Genomic DNA, 16,380 nt, shown 5'->3' with positions numbered 1-16,380 from the left:
AATGTGATCGGGACATCCCTAGTATCAATATAATTTATATCCATATCATGATATTAGACTGGATATTGTCTGTGATTATTTGATATTGTACTATTATTATGGCCTAAGTGTTATCTGGCTCCAAAACTGTGGAATGCACTTCCCATTGCAGTCAGAACTGCAGCATCACTCCCAATCTTCCGCCGTAGTCTGAAAACCCACCTTTTCAGACTCCATCATGGCCCATAGCACTTACCCCACCCCCTTAGATAGCATTTCTGTAGACTTAGATAGCATTTGATACAGACTTATAGCATGTTATATAGACAGCACTATAATTGCATTGTATGTAGTCATAGCACGTCATAGTACATATGTATAGCATAGTAGTATAGATGTATAGTTTATATGTATAGCTTCATTATATAGATATTCCACTGTTACTTTCTTAGCTTACGCATGTTTCTTGATAAATGTTTTTATGTGATGTATTCCCATGCTTTTTTGTTCTTGCTTAATGTAAATCGCTCTGGATTAAGAGCGTCTGCTAAATGCCTAAATTGTCATTGTAAATTGTTCTGTAAAAATATAAATATCGGATCGGGAAAATGACATTCGGGGGCTGTGAGTGGTAGTGTATAGAATAATGTAATGATCCAGTCAAAATGGATTGGATGTTTTCAGGTTTACTTGTCTTCCCATGTTCTCTCTGGAGCTTTTCTGTTCTGTCTTTTCACCTTGATGTGACTCATGTCCTGATAAAAGGCCATTCTGTGGCCGAAGCTACCAGCTCAGTGGCCTTGTGGTTAGAGTGTCCGCCCTGAGACTGGGAGGTTGGGGTTCGATCCCCGGCCGGGTCATACCAAAGACTCTAAAAATGGGACCCAGTGCCTCCCTGCTTGACACTCAGCATCAAGGGTTGGATTGGGTCCCTGCGACATACTAGCGTCATGTCCAGGGGGTGTACTTGTACATCAAGCTGCCTCACGCTACAGAAACAGGAGATAGGCTCCTGCCCTATGGGCCTCATGGCTCGGCAAGGCTACTTACTTACTTTACTGTGGCCGAAGCTACTTAACCTTGTCGTTTTCCACTCAAAGTAAATGTAACATGTTCCATTAGAGAGCCTGTTATCTGTTTTTGATAAGAAGAGACTTGAACTTCTAGTTTTCTTTACCCTGTCGTCTGGTCAACCGCTGATCCGACCGATTTCACGGCCCCACACTCCCTCGCTAGTACACACACAGAGTTGGAAGTAGGACTGTCACCATTATGACATTTTACTTCACGAATAATTGTCACTCAAATAATTGTGATGAACCTTTTTAGTTGTGTCTGTCATTATTGGAACGTTACAAATACAACTTTCATTTCTATTTGGCTTTTAGGCTTTGTAAACAAAAGTTGCACAGGGCAAGTTTAGAGGGTATGCGCATGCATAAAGTGAAAGGGAAATCGAGTGGCAAAGTGAGTTTAATGTCGTTTAATGCAATCAGATAGGACTTTTCTGTTTGGATGTGTGGTCTGTCAAGGCCAGAAAGTAGTTTTTTGCGGGTGCAGGCTTTAGTTCCGACATACTATTGATCCGAAACCTCAATCCTAACCTAACCCTAACCGCAAGCACGGGAGCAGCGCATGTCGGACCATCGCTTTTTCGCATCGCATCGCATGTCCCCCCGCTTCGGATCTTCGGTGTGTCGGAAAAGCGTGCACACCCCGTTTTTTGCAACTTAGTAGTTGTTCCTGCATAACTTCCGCGTATGATGATGATGTCACGCGCATACCCTCTATTAACTAGAAAAGAAGCTCCTGCAGAAACCCGGTGGGCTCGCTTCACTTTTTAAGCCCTCGGCCAATCAAATCATCGCTATGGGCTACACACAGACACACAAAGCTGCGCATAGGAGCCCCTCAAAAAGGGTAATGACATCAGGGTCCATATATGAGCATAAAAGCGACACAGACAGACGGGTACTCTGACAAAGTCCCGGCACTACAATTCATGGACATATTGGTTGGATAGTTGGAGCAACATACTATACTGTAGATGTGAGAAATACGAGCATAAATAACTGCATAAAGCTGAACATATTGAAGTTTGAACTAGATTTCTAGCACAAAGTATGTGGAAGTACTTAGATTCCGGAAAAAGTGGCAGAATGTAGAAGAATAAAGAAATTATGAATATAAACGGTAGAGAACTAAATAGTGTGTGCTGCTCGCTGGAGCACACACTCGAGAAAAGAAAATATATTCTTGAAAATATATGAACATTTTTAACATGGAAATGGTTAAGACGATTATGAAGGAAATGATTGTGAACAGTCTGCCAGACAGAATATTCTCCCTAGGGGGCACGGTGGCACAGTCTGTAGTGCTGTCGCCTCACAGCTAGAAGGTCCTGGGTTCGATTCCCCCGCTGGGGATGCTGTGGGCGTGTTCCCTCCTCCGCGTCATCAGTGCCCATACCCGAGGCGGGGTTGGTGAAAGGGCCTTTCTGTGTGGAGTTTGCGTGTTCTCCCCGTGTCCCCTAGGGTAGGTATACCCTCACAAAAAAATGCAGTTATCCTGGTCTCTAAACTAGCTCCCCCTGGCTAGCCGGGCGCCTGATGGAGGGGAAAGGAACTGGTCGGAATAATGTGTTCCTTTCACGCGCTACGTCCCCCTCTGTCAGGTGAAAAGAAGCAGCTTGGACTCTTCATGCATAGAAGGAAGCATGAGGTCAGTAGTGCGCTGCCCCCCCCCCCCAGGTTGGCAGAGGAAGCCTAGCGCCCAGGATTTACATTCGATAATTGACACTGGGTGAAAAAATGGGTTGCAAAATTGTCAGATAAAAATGTAAGAAAAACTAAATAATATTCTCCCTACAGTATAGCAATTGAGCAACTTACATTTTTGATGCCCACGGTTCCACCCACAACAAGGCAATTTTGATACAGGATGAGTGAGTCCCATGCTGTTTTGAGATGCTGCATGGTTGCCCATAAGCAAATTATTTAGTTTATTCAGAAATTCTGAACTGCGATTGTTAGAAAATAACAATTTTGACTGAGTTTTACACTGTGTGTGTGTGTGTGTGTGTGTGTGACGTGTATTTGTATTGTTTTGCAGGGCTGACATGCCAACATGTGAGCAAGGCGGTGGACCTGAGTTCAGTGAAGAAGTCTGTGATCTCCAGTCTGTGGTCGGTGTGCGCCGAGTGTCTGAGAGACCGGGTCCTCATCGACGGAGATGCAGCCAGCTCCCACGACATCCTCGTTTGTCTCAAGTGTGGATTCCAGGTCAGAGTTTAGCCTGAAGCTTGACTTTTATATTATATATGCATACCAATGTCACGGACCGAAAATAGTTGTGAAAAGCTCACAACGCATCACATTGTTCAAGCGTTGTGGGTTGAGTTTTAAAGGACCACTTCACCACATTTCAACCTATCTTCATATAATATGTCCTCACTAATAATCATGATAAAATGGCACAATTCTTTTCTACTCAGTCTGTGTCTCATAGGAGGGCTGTGGGCAGTTTAGAATCCTGTCCACCAGTGACATGATCATCGTTAGGAATGTTTCGATTTTTATTATCGTGAGAACAATGGCTTCCATTTTAGCATTGCAACTTTTCAGGACTAGAAAGCCTGCAGTTTCTATTAGCTTGAATTCCCCATCGATGATGTCACTGGTGGACGGGTTTCTGAACTGCCCACAGCCCTCCTATGAGACACAGACGGAGTAGAAAGAAATTGTGCCATTTTATCATGATTATTAGTGAGGACCAATTATATGAACATAGGTTGAAAAGTGGTGAAGTGGTCCTTTAAGATCAGCAATTGGCTGATTGTTGGTGTGCAACTATATATTAAGTATGTTTTATATGCTGTAGTACAATGTTGTCGCTCGCTGAAAATAACTGATTTTGAAGTTTGCTAGAATGCAGCCACGAAATCTATGCAGTGGAAAATATTTCCAGAAAGACTGATTAATGCTTAATTTTATTTGAACATTGTTGGCCTTGTAGGCTCTCTTAATACTGAGATGGTTGGCTTGTGCGCTCACACTAGTCTCATGTTGCCAGACTGTTGCCTCTCGCAATTTCCAAATGCTTGTATTTATGTCATACAGTCTGGAGCAACGGAAGCTCTATCATGAGTAAAATATAAAGCGGAAGTGGAGCCTCCTCCCCACCGTGATTACAGTTTATACTAATATAAATAGAAATCATCTAATAATATATATAGCTTGTTGCTTAGCAGAAAAGGAAATAAAACAATGAAGATATTTTAAAAGTATTTTCGTGAACGGAAATAGCAGCTTCCTTACTCAGATTTTGGGAGGTGTAGTTCCAGACTCCATATAGCATTCGGAGATTGTGTAATGGTTGTCTGGCTACGCAAGACTACGCTCGCATTGAATTGCTCTAGATATACAGTAACTCAGTTTGTCTCCAGAGTAGTGTTTTTGTTTTAAAGTCCATGCTGTGTTCCTTCTACAGGGCTGTAACCAGTCAGAGATCCAGCACTCCGCCAAGCATCACCAAGCTCTCCACCAGGAGTCTCACTGCATCACCATCAGCCTCAATACCTGGAAGGCCTGGTGAGAAGCCTTCCCTTGTTCAGATCTGTAATGAAAAACCAAGCTCTGTAAACATTGTAAATGCTCCCATTTACATTAAAACAAATCATGTATGTGATTGTCAGTGCTGGAAATCTAGTAGGTAGTAACAATTGTTGCGCATAGTGGCATCTTAATAATTACTTAACACAATCAGTCCCGGGATTCCTTCAAAATAGGAGCTCTGGGGTGCCGGGACACGTCAGATAGACGGAACCTGTTAATTATGTATAAACCAGGCATTTAGCCCAAACCACACCAGTTTGCAACTAGTCGCAACTCCTTGCACCAAACCGTCAACCACACCAATGCAACTCCTTGCACCTGCCATTGGGGATAATGGTTGCATGTTGTAAGGAGTTGCGTGGCGATACATTGGTGCGGTTTGGGCATTAGAGTGGGCAGACTAGACTGTGTGATATACTGTATATACTGTGTGAATATGTTTCTGACAATAGTTTTAGGGCGCAGTCACACCACACCTTTATTCTACCTATGAGGGCCTATGCATTTCAATGGGAATGGAGTGTTTTTTTTGTGTGTTTGCAGAAAACAATTCACAAATGGAAGCAAACCACTCCATTCCCACTGAAATGCAATGGTAGAATTCGCCCTAAAAATTAATAAAAGAGCTTTGTGACTGTGTCCTCAGGGAAGTGTTTGGTAAACGCTCTGCTATTCGAATTATTTGTCATCATTTAATAATGTTGTTCCAACAGTTTTTAGTCATTTCGGTGACCTTCTGTCTTTTTAACAGGTGTTTTGAATGTAATGAAGAGCTCTCCACTCACTGTAACAAGAAGGCTTTGGCCCAGACCCTGGACTTTCTACAAAAGCACTCAGTCAAGGCAGCATCAGGTAATTTGTTTGGTTGCGGACCTCAAGGCCTTGGCTCCTCTGCATCTGGTGAAAATGAGCTTTTTGTCCCTTTTCTTTCCCTGGTCTCACTGTGTACACCAGGGAAAGACTAGATCTGGTGTTGTTTTTGGCAGCAAATTACGATTTTAGTTTTAGTCATTGTCTCTTGAATAGTTTTCAGCATGCAACCAATTGTAAAATGACTTATAGCCTACTGGACCTCTTGTCCACTATAGTCCCTTCCTAACATTTTAGTTTTAATTTGTTGACGAAATTGTCAGTATATTTAGTCTTAGTTTTATCATCATAGCTTAGTTTTCATTTCGTTTCCATTTAGTTTTCGTTAGTGAAAAAAGGTAGTCGACGAACATTTTTTGTCTTATTTTATTCATGAAATGGGTTCTAAGCCTGTATTTAATATGATTTAGTGAAGTAGACCGCGACGAGATGTCAATATAGCTGTTCCATACCTGATGGAAAATTGACCCAGACCAGTATGGAACTTTGGGAGATGTAAATGAGTTGCCTGTCTTGTATTGAAATGGTGCACATCATTGTTGAACTGGAACATTTCTGAGCTGAAATGGATTAGAAAGAGGTCTTGTGTTCAGAGGGAGTGAAACGTCATAATATTGTAGTGGCCCAGGCAGAGTGATCACACACACACACACACCACCGTGTTTCAATTCAATTCCCCTCCCAGTCAGTGACCACTTACTAATAGCTAATACAAAATGTTGAGAGGAAGCGAGAGCGATGGAGAGCAGGTTAAATGACTAAGGAAACAGAGAAGGTGCTATTCCAGCAGTCTACTACTTTTAAGTGATGAGGTTATTGCAGCTCACCTACCCCCCCTAGTGGCAACTGACATATACCCCCCCCCCCCACAGATACACACACACACACACACACACACACACACACACACACACACACACACACACACACACACACACACACACACACACACACCACCCACATCTTTTAAAAGACAGTTTAGACAAGTTTCAAATGTGCCAGTCAGTAAACTTTTTATCTGACTGGCACATTCTCTCTGAGAGAGAATGCATTCCATTAACCCATTCTGGGCAAGAACCCCTTTTGGTGTTCTAACCCTTCTGGACGGGAACCCCTCTTGGGGTTCTGTACAGTATGTACAGTATTCAAACATCTTAAAACGTTTTTCAGAAAACCTAGGGCAGTATTTAGAAGACATTTTTAGAATCGGCCTCAGTCCGAAAATGTGTTAAGTAAGCAGATTGTTGTTTGTTCCAAGTGATCCTGCTGTATAAGTTGGATGGATATACTGTAAAATAATGCACAACCATTGTGGCGGTGCTGAAAAAGATTCAAGCTAAAAGGCCTTCTGTTGGAAAAAACACACACTTTTTTATATACAATGCAAATGCAAGCTTTAAACATTTCATATATCCGTCCACACAGTGCTGTCTGAAACTTGATGTTTTTTTTTAATGAAAAGCAAGTTGTAACTTTAATAGGAAAATGGCTTCCCTGTTGTATAAAGACACAATTTAGTGGTTGCCTGTACAAATATCAGGAACTGAGGTGCAGAGGTTTTGGAATTAATAGAGAATGTCCAGTTCTTCAACTCTCTCACACACAGCCATTACCATTTTATTTATGGCTTACTTTCTTTGCAGTTCTATTTCCCGTTCACCTTACTCAGGCCATCTGAGCCCCCTCCACTCAACCATATGAATATCCACAGATGCCCCCCTCACCCTGTTTGTTCACCCTCCTCCCCAACCCCCTGCTGTCCGACCCGTGCCTGCATCCCTATGCTTCTGCCTGGGGCTGGCATGACGGGACTCTCCGCTCCGTAATCTGGTCGGTGGGCTCTACGCCATGTGTCCTTTTTTGCATCCCCTCTCTCTGCTTGTGCTCAGCCTCTCCTCCTGCCCGGTAGGCAGTGTCCAGCATGGGCCTGGTCTCGGACCAAGTCAGACTGGTACCCCCTTCGTTCTCTCTCTATAGCCAGACTGCAGAGACGCGGGGATGGCACTCCAGCCCCCCGCCCGTCCCTCCGCCTGCCGCATGGCTGCACATATTAGAGGAATTAGGCGCTTGAGCGACGCTTCCCGGCTGGGTTCCCTGAAGAACGAGTGCAGCTGTGTGGGCTCCAGCCACTACTCTGTTGCTCTCTCTCTATCTCTCTCTCTCTCTCTCTCTGGCATACTCTCTCTCTTTCTCACTCTGTTCTGCCACCTCTGTGCCTGTGTGTGCTGTACTTGTGGGATCCAGGGTCCTTGATAAGGCGAGGGACAGGAGTCCAACAGCTGTAGTGCACACATTTTCACTGGACACAAGCACTCATTCACTCACTCACTCTCTCAGCATATAGAGCTCTATAGACTTGCAGCAAAATGTTTAGCAAACCATGATGAACACATGACTGAATTCCGAACATTTCTGGGCCACAATAACCTATACCTGACCTGTCCTTCGAAGATCACTTTCTCTATAGTTTGTTTATTCAGTATAGTCAGAAAAGAGATACAAATGAATGCACACCTGTGTTTGTGAGGTGATATGACCTTGGCTATATCATATGTGCCTAAAGGAAAAGTAAACAAATGTTAACCCCAAGTAATGATTTGCCCTGTTCAATATAATGCAAAAGAATATATACCGGTATATAAAAAAATATTAAAAAAAGTACATTTACTTAAGTACAATTTTGAGGGATTTGTACTTTACCTGTACTTTTACTCGACTACAATTATTGGAATACTTTAGTTCCTAGTTACTTCGTAGATCTTGATTATCATCGCGAAACGCACATGAACTACTTCAGCCCTATTATATATACATTTTGGCCGTTTGAAAATAGCCGATCTACAAGCTCACACTGCGTTGCATTGCGACGCATTGTAGAGCTTGTAGATCTGCTATTTTGGAAACATTTGAAAACTTGAAATGGGACTGGATAATGATGAGTATACTTTCTACTTTTGGTACTTTAAGCACATTTTTATACCAATACCTTTGTACTTTTACTCAAGTACATTTTGAATTCCGGACGTTTACTTGTAACGGACCATTTCTACATTCCAGTATTCATACTTTAAAATTCAAGTTTTAAAACACTTGAGTAGGCCTACTTTTTCCACCACTGCCCACACATTAGTTGAAATTGTAAATACTGTATTAGACATTTTAGAGGTCTATTTGACAAATCTTCTGTTAACCCAAACCAGGAAAGCATCTGTGTCATTTTAGACTTTAGCGTTGGTTATTCAAAAATGGCAGATATACAAGCTCACAGCTGCGAGCTAGCTTGTACATCTGGCTTTTTTTTTTTTTTTTTACATTTTTGAAAAATCTTGAAAGAACTACCGGATTTAGCAGACATTTGTAGGGTCGTCCTCAGGACAGGTCTTTCAATTGTTTGAGTAATTTCTTCCAACTGCCTGCCAAAGGTATGAATTTGCACAACTGGTATGATATGAGTTGCATTTAAATAAATAACATGAAACAAATGGATGAAGGTAATTAGAAAAATATATTCTTATACCGTACAATTTTACATTACATTCATACCAACTACACATTACTTAAAGACACTAGACTTATGATAATTATGTTAATAATAATAATAATAAAAAAAGAAGCATTGTCGTTTTAAACATAACAACCACATATGAAACATGCATCTCTATAAGAGGTTAGAAGGTAGGAAGACTGTATAGTTTATTAATTTAACATTTTGCAAGGACAAGCACAGGAAAGTACAGTTCAATACAAGGTCTGGTAATGGGATTAAATACCCAAGAAAACACTATGGCTTGTTTGAGCCCACCCTGACTTCATCAAGTCAAGTTCCATCATACAGTTTCTGCATGCATGTTATAGTAGGCGAAGATTAGGCCAACATTGGAAAACATTCAGCAAAAATCTACAAGCTTGGTGTAGAGGGGAAAAAAAGTACAGACCCCTGGGGGACCCTGGTCAACAAAGTATTTACTTTATAGTTAGTTGCTGCAACTTTACTTTATAAGTGGTCATTTTGCTAAAAATCTGTTTGTTTTGTCACCCACCCACCATCTAGTTCCTACATTCTTCCTCTTTGCCTCTCTGAATTACCTGTCACCTACCCTGCACCTGATTGTTCCACCGTCTGGCTAATTGGGTAAAGAAGCAGGCAGCCATTGTTGTATTGAAATTGACTGTCACTGTCTCTTGGGGAGCTTGTGAAATTGCATTCTAGCTTGAAGGCCAGGTTTTAGGCAGCGGCTGTTGTTGCGCTCTCTCCCCCCCTCCGCCCCCCCCATAGACCTCGGGCACAAAAGAGCCCCAGAAAGGAATTTTTCAGAATGTATAATAGTTTGTACAACAACAGCTTGTGGAAGAAAGAAAATCTATTAACTGTGCGCTCTCACCATCAAGGCCTTCAGCTCAAGTATCAGAGTCCCGGTAAAAAGCAAATTGACCTCTGGGAGCCCAGCTCAGTCTTGTAACACAGCTGGGGTGTCTTTGTGGAGTAAATTAAAATGTTGCCAGACGCCAGTACTGAATAGACATCAGAGCTTGCGGCACTCTGCCTATATTTCTCCATTTTGCTTTCCTTGTGTTTATTGTTATGAATTTACCTGAACGCCACTGTCTCAGGAGGTGGAGTGAGCGTTTGACAACCGGAAGGTTCCCGGTCCGATCCCTGCCTCTTCCTCGCATTGTGTTGCGAGTGTCCTTGAGCAAGGTTGGTCCTGATGAGCAGGTTGGTGTCTTGCAGGTTCGCCACCGTGTGTGAATGGACGAACGTGACACACTGGATAAAGACGCTATAGAAATGACAGACCAGGCATTTATCAATATCAATCAAGATACTTTTTTTGTGTTTTGATTGACCAGAGTGTGGACACTCTATCACAAAAGCACTGTGTGTGTTCCTGCCGTGGTGTTCAAATAGCAGGCTTTAGAATCAAACAAATCTTTCGTTTTTGATCAAGGTAAGACTTCCGAAGTAAAGTCTGAACGAAAAAAAACAAATTTCACCCACTTTTTACGTGTGTGTAAATGGTGATGTGACAAAACAGTGTATAACTGTCCGTTTCTTTTGCCTTCTTATTGTTAACCCATTCTGACCTGAGATCAGATTCATACGAGGTTTCCACGGGACACACACTGGTCTGATTAACCCATTCTGACCTGAGATCAGATTCTAAAAATGTCAGTCGTTCTTCGAATTTTTCAAAAATAGCAGACCTACAAGCTCGTATCGCGCCACTCGGTGGCGCGATATGAGCTTGTAGATCTGCTATTTTTCAATAGGTAAAGCATAACATGATGCCAACACCAAAATGGGTGCCCAGTCAGAATGGGTTAAGACCTGGCCGAAAGCGTAATAAAAAAAAATTCAGTCCCCTAACACAGCCAGTCAACACCAGTTTAAAAAAGAAAAACAAAGTGTCCTTGAGCAAGTTTGGTCCTGATGAGAAAGGTTGGTGCTTGGTTTTCTCCCCGCCGTTGGTGTGTGAATGGATGCATACATACAGTATAACACACAATGTAAAGGGCTTTGAATAAAGACGCTATAGAAACGACAGACCATTTATCAATATCAATCCAGATCATGCATTGGGAAGGAAGAAGGCACACAAGGAACTACACATAAGTGTAAACGCATGATCCTAGGGTCATAATACAATATATACTATTGAAAGGGCTGAAGGTCATGGATATGTAAAGTATATATACATTTACTGTGTCCCTTTAGATACAGAATTAACCCATTCTGACCGGGAACCCATTTTGGTGTTAACATCATGTAGTGCTTTAGCTATTGAAAAATAGCAGATCTACAAGCTCATAGCGCGCCACCGAGTGGCGCGCTACGAGCTTGTAGGTCTGCTATTTTTGAAAAATCGAAGAACGACTGACATTTTTACAATCTGATCTCAGGTCAGTCAGAATGGGTTCATCAGACCAGTGTGTGTCCAGTGGAAACCTCGTATGAATCTGATCTCAGGTCAGAATGGGTTAAGGTGACATCTTCCAGGTCACCAGGGGTACAGTATTCGGGGTCCATATAGATATGCACTTTTGTATCTTTTTTCCACGTGTAGCCTAAAGATGTTTTTGGCCCCCACAGTGCTTTTGTGATCGAGTGTCCACACAAAAAAGCATCTTGATTGATTATTGATAAATGCCTGGTCTATCATTTCTATAGCGACTCTTTATCCAATCTTTTAAGAATTGCTCTTCGGTTTCACTTCAACTAATGTAGTATATATGCAATACAATGAAGAGAAATACATTTCATTTTGAGCAGCTTTGGATAAACATTGGTGTTGGTTAATGCCTGCTATATCCTGGATGGCAAATGTAGAGCTGCTGTTTTCGGTGTGCAAACAACCAGTCTTCCAAAACACAGCATGTAGAGACAACAAGGTCGCATCACGCTGCGCTGTGACGCGTAAACCAAATCTACAGTAACACAGGCTTTAGAGAAGACTTATTTATTTTTTCTGTGTGTGCTTATTGTTCACGTCACGTAAGCTTGCCTATCAGTTATAGGCCTGGTTATCAGTCAAACAGCCAGCAAGAAACTTGTCCCCTGGTGGTGGTGCTTTCACGGAGGTAATCAAGGGTGATTCCATCTTTATTCCCACCACCGCACACGGAAGTAGGCCAGATAGTGGGCAGTGTGTGTGTGTGTGGCTGTGTGTGTGTGTGTGTGTGTGTGTGTGTGTGTGTGTGTGTGTGTGTGTGTGTGTGTGTGTGTGTGTGTGTGTGTGTGTGTGTGTGTGTGTGTGTGTGTGTGTGTGTGTGTGTGTGTGTGTGTGTGTGTGTGTGTGTGTGTGTGTGTGTGTGCGAGACTGTGCGCGCGCGTGAATGGAATATGCTGCTTCAGTGTCTTCTTGGCCTCAGATGGCAAAGAAACGGGCTTTTCGTGCCCCGCAGTCACAACAAATTAGCAAAATTAATAAGACATTTGGTGTTGCATGGTCTTCCTCTTGACTGGCCGTTCTCTGACTGCATGAGGGGACGTGGCCTTGGCTGTCCACACCGCTGCACTGTATACATGAAACCAACTGGCCATATACAATGTCTGAGCAGATTATAATGAACACCTCGTTGGTCATCATTCATGATCCTTGTAGGATTAGGGCTGCAACGATTATCGATTATCTTGGTGATATCAATTACTTTTTTTAAAATTCATTGAATAATGGAGAAGCTTTAAAAATATATATTTAGCTATCCGATATAGACAAATAGATATCAATGTGATTTAAAAAATATATTATTCTTTATACTTCTTTATACTAAATTGTCCATTTACAAGCTTACAACTAATTCTAGATGGACTCAAAATGATTGTTATTAACTGATACCTGAATTTGATTATGATAATGAATTCATATTTGTATGCTGAATTATTGCTGCACTGTAGCTTCCTGCATTGTACTAGTAGGCAGATTTTCTTTTTTTCTACAATTTAGTTTTTGGCATGTAGCCCATTTTAATACAAAAAAACACATTTAGGTTTCTTTTCAGTTAATGGAGGTTGTGATTACTACCAATACAAAGACCATAGCCATAGTAATGTCATATTGTCATATGTAGGGGGGTGAGGTTGTCTGACCGAGTCCCACTGTAATGGACTTTGTCTGGTGTTGGCTTTTGTTAAGACAACAGTCAACTGTAAAAATCTACACAAATTGGATAGTGCACAGAATTCTGTCACCTTATTTCATCTATGCTTATTACTTTACTGGTGACTGGCAACTTTTTTTTTAACCCATTTTGGGCAGGAACCCCTTTTGGTGTTAGCATTATGTTATGCTTTAGCTATTGAAAAATAGCAGATCTACAAGCTCGTAGCGTGCCACCGAGTGGCGCGCTACAAGCCTGTACAGTAGGTCTGCTATTTTTGGAATAATCGAAGAACGACTGACATAGAAACATAGCTTTTTCAGAAAACTGTCAGGATGTAGAAGACATTTTTAGAATCTGATCTCAGGTCAAAATGGATAAACAGTCAAATGTAAAACATACAAAAATGTGATAGTGCACAGAATTATGTCGCCTTATTTCATCTATGCTTGCTTATTACTTTACTGGTGACTGGCATTTTTTTTTTTTTTTAAGTTTTAAAGTTTAACCAACAACAGCATCACAATTCCAAATTCCTATTGCATTCCCTCCTGAATGGCATGTGTGGCAAAAGGGCAGTCATTGGAGGATTCTCGAGCGTTTGTGTCGTGCGGCACGTGTGTTGCGCTCCGCTCTGCGCTCTGCTCCGCTCTGCTCTGCCCTGGGGACAGGCTCCACAGTGCTACTGCTGTCCACACACACACTGGGTGGGTGAGCACGGGGAGGGCCAGGTGGTGGTTTGCCGAGCGCGGCACAGTCAAGCGTGGACGCGGCGCATCCAGACGTTCGCCTTCCCCGACGACTGCTGCAGGGAGAGGAAAAATCTGCTTTTCCATATGCTTGTGCTCGTCGGCAAAACCCTCGTCCCTCCTCCACCCACCCCACACACACACACACACACACACCCACCCCTCGTTTCCCTTACCAGATGGCTCTCTGAGCATTGTTTACCTTGGGAGACGGTCCCAGATGCAGAGTAGTGTGTGACCATGCTGGGCATCCTCATTCCGCTAGGCTTGGTCCTCTGCCATTCCTCTGCTGCTTATCCTGGCAGCTCAGGTTGCACATCCAGGCCTAATTGGTTTAGTGTCTTTGACTCTCTGACATGGAGCACGGCGACGTGTCGGATCGATATTTATGATATGAAAGTTCTAGCTGTGGTCTAGGACGGTGACGAGTGGAAGAGAGGGAGATTAACACATTTTGGGGTGGGAACCCCTTTTGGTGTTTCAAGCATTATGTCATGCTTTAGCTATAGAACAATAGCAGATCTACAAGCTCATAGCACGGCACCGAGTGGCGCGCTACGAGCTTGTAGGTCTGCTATTTTTGAAAAGTCGTGAAAATGTGGTGCAAATCTTTGAATATATATATATTTCAGAGCGAACATTTTTAACTAAAATATTTGCTTCTGGGGGGTCCCTGGAACTACATATTTTGAGATGGGGGTCCCGTGGCCCAATAGAGATAATTCTGGGGGTCCTTGACATGAAAAAGGTTGAGCACCACTGACATAGAAACATGGGTTTTTCAGAAAAAACCCATGGATTTTGAAGCCTTTTTTTTTTATCGACCTCAGTCCAAAATGGGTTAATAAAATCAAACAATATCTACATATTTGCACATAGTGCTGTATGTCTGTGCGGTGAGTACCTGAGGTAAGGAATATCGCATCGATATTGAGGTATAAAGTATATTTTATTTGGTCCATATCGCCCAGGGCCAGCACTAGTTGCAACATTCCCAAAATCAAATATCTATAATATTTGTGGGGAGGATTATTTTCACAAAATATAGTGAGATTTTGGATCAGTAAATAATAAATATAAGTACTAAATGGGTAAACCAAATAATAGAACAGCTGGAATAATATATATAATAATAATATAATAATGTAGGTTCAGATAATTTGATCAGTTTACTGTAATGCATAAATATTATATCACTATATATAAATATGTAGATATATTTTTTTACAGATCACCACATCCGGACACCACTCATATTATTCGCACGATAAAAACTGTACAACAACAAAGGTAACGTTATTAAAAGACAGAATTAAGTGCAGGTGAGAAAGTAAACCCATAAATGGCTTATACGTGGTTCTCGTCTAAAATGATAAACAAGTAAGTTAAACATAGTAATCAAACGTATTGACATGGCATCGACTAAACTAATACACTATTACACTCGTGTTGAGGTGTGTGTGTGTGTGTGTGTGTGTGTGTGTGTGTGTGTGTGTGTGTGTGTGTGTGTGTGTGTGTGTGTGTGTGTGTGTGTGTGTGTGTGTGTGTGTGTGTGTGTGTGTGAATGCGCATATGTGTACACGTGTCTGCACATGCGTGTACGTATTGTGTATATGCAGATGTAAGGCTACATTATATGGTAGGCTTGAGTCATCAGGCTGGCCCTCAATCTATGTTTAAAGTTTCTGCGTGAAGATGAGGAGTTGGCAATAAGTGTGTGTGTGTGTGTGTGTGTGTGTATACCAGGGTACAGAACATGGACTGTAAAACCTCTGTCTTTAATGGACAGTACTGGCGGGAGGATGGAGATAGTCAGATTGTCTGGTATTAGACAGTCTAGACAGTCTATTATCGTGAACTTGAGAGTTGGCCTTAACATATTCTTTGAAAGGTGTAGCGAACTAGCGTGTACGGAGGCATATTTGAAAGGTAAGGCATTTATAGATGAAAGAAAGAACAGGACTGTGTGTTAATGTCATAGATAGACAATACATTTAGATTTTTAACCCATTCTGAACGGGAACCCATTTTGGTGTAAGCATCGTGTTATGCTTTAGCTATTGAAAAATAGCAGATCTACAAGCTCATAGCGCGCCACCGAGTGGCGCGCTACGAGCTTGTAGGTCTGCTATTTTTGAAAAATCGTAAAAATGCGGCACAAATCTTTGAATACATACGTTTTCTTTTTTTCTTTCTTTTTTTTTTGACGGCTGGCCTAAATGGGTAAAGTGAGAGTTTTGTGTCCGGGTAGCTCAGTCGGTAGAGCTCTCGTCTTTGGACCACAAGGTCGTGTGGGAAGTACTGGGAGCTGATGGTACTGAATGGTACCATTCCATCTCCCACGGGTCTAGCCAGCGCATTGTAATGGGGATACATACAATATGATAAAGCCACTCCCAGTCCCGACCGACTTCTTCTTGAAACTTTGTTGGTTACTATTGAATTAATAACATTGTAAATGCTGCATTTATATAGCGCTTTTATCCAAATCACTTTACTATACATTAGATTGTGCATTACATTCAACCATTCACATACACATTCATACACCGACAGCGGAGGAAATCACC

General features: G+C 41.9%; 1 protein-coding gene across 4 annotated transcripts in view; it reads left to right on the top strand.

Annotated features, from left to right (window-relative positions):
* The window catches only part of usp45 (ubiquitin specific peptidase 45), a 47,306-nt gene that overhangs the window by 1,709 nt on the left and 29,217 nt on the right, over positions 1 to 16,380 (top strand). For all 4 annotated transcript variants that reach the window (XM_080768667.1, XM_080768668.1, XM_080768666.1 and 1 more), the window contains 3 exons: positions 3,091 to 3,260; positions 4,468 to 4,568; positions 5,344 to 5,444. In XM_080768667.1, coding sequence (XP_080624793.1) covers positions 3,091 to 3,260; positions 4,468 to 4,568; positions 5,344 to 5,444 — 372 coding nt within the window. The remainder of the gene's footprint in view (positions 1 to 3,090; positions 3,261 to 4,467; positions 4,569 to 5,343; positions 5,445 to 16,380) is intronic.

Source organism: Protomyctophum bolini (genome assembly GCF_963924005.1).
Source record: "Protomyctophum bolini genome assembly, chromosome: 7".
NCBI lineage: Eukaryota > Metazoa > Chordata > Actinopteri > Myctophiformes > Myctophidae > Protomyctophum > Protomyctophum bolini.
The sequence above is the reverse complement of the archived record's forward strand: the minus strand, read 5'-3'. Positions and strand labels throughout refer to the sequence as shown.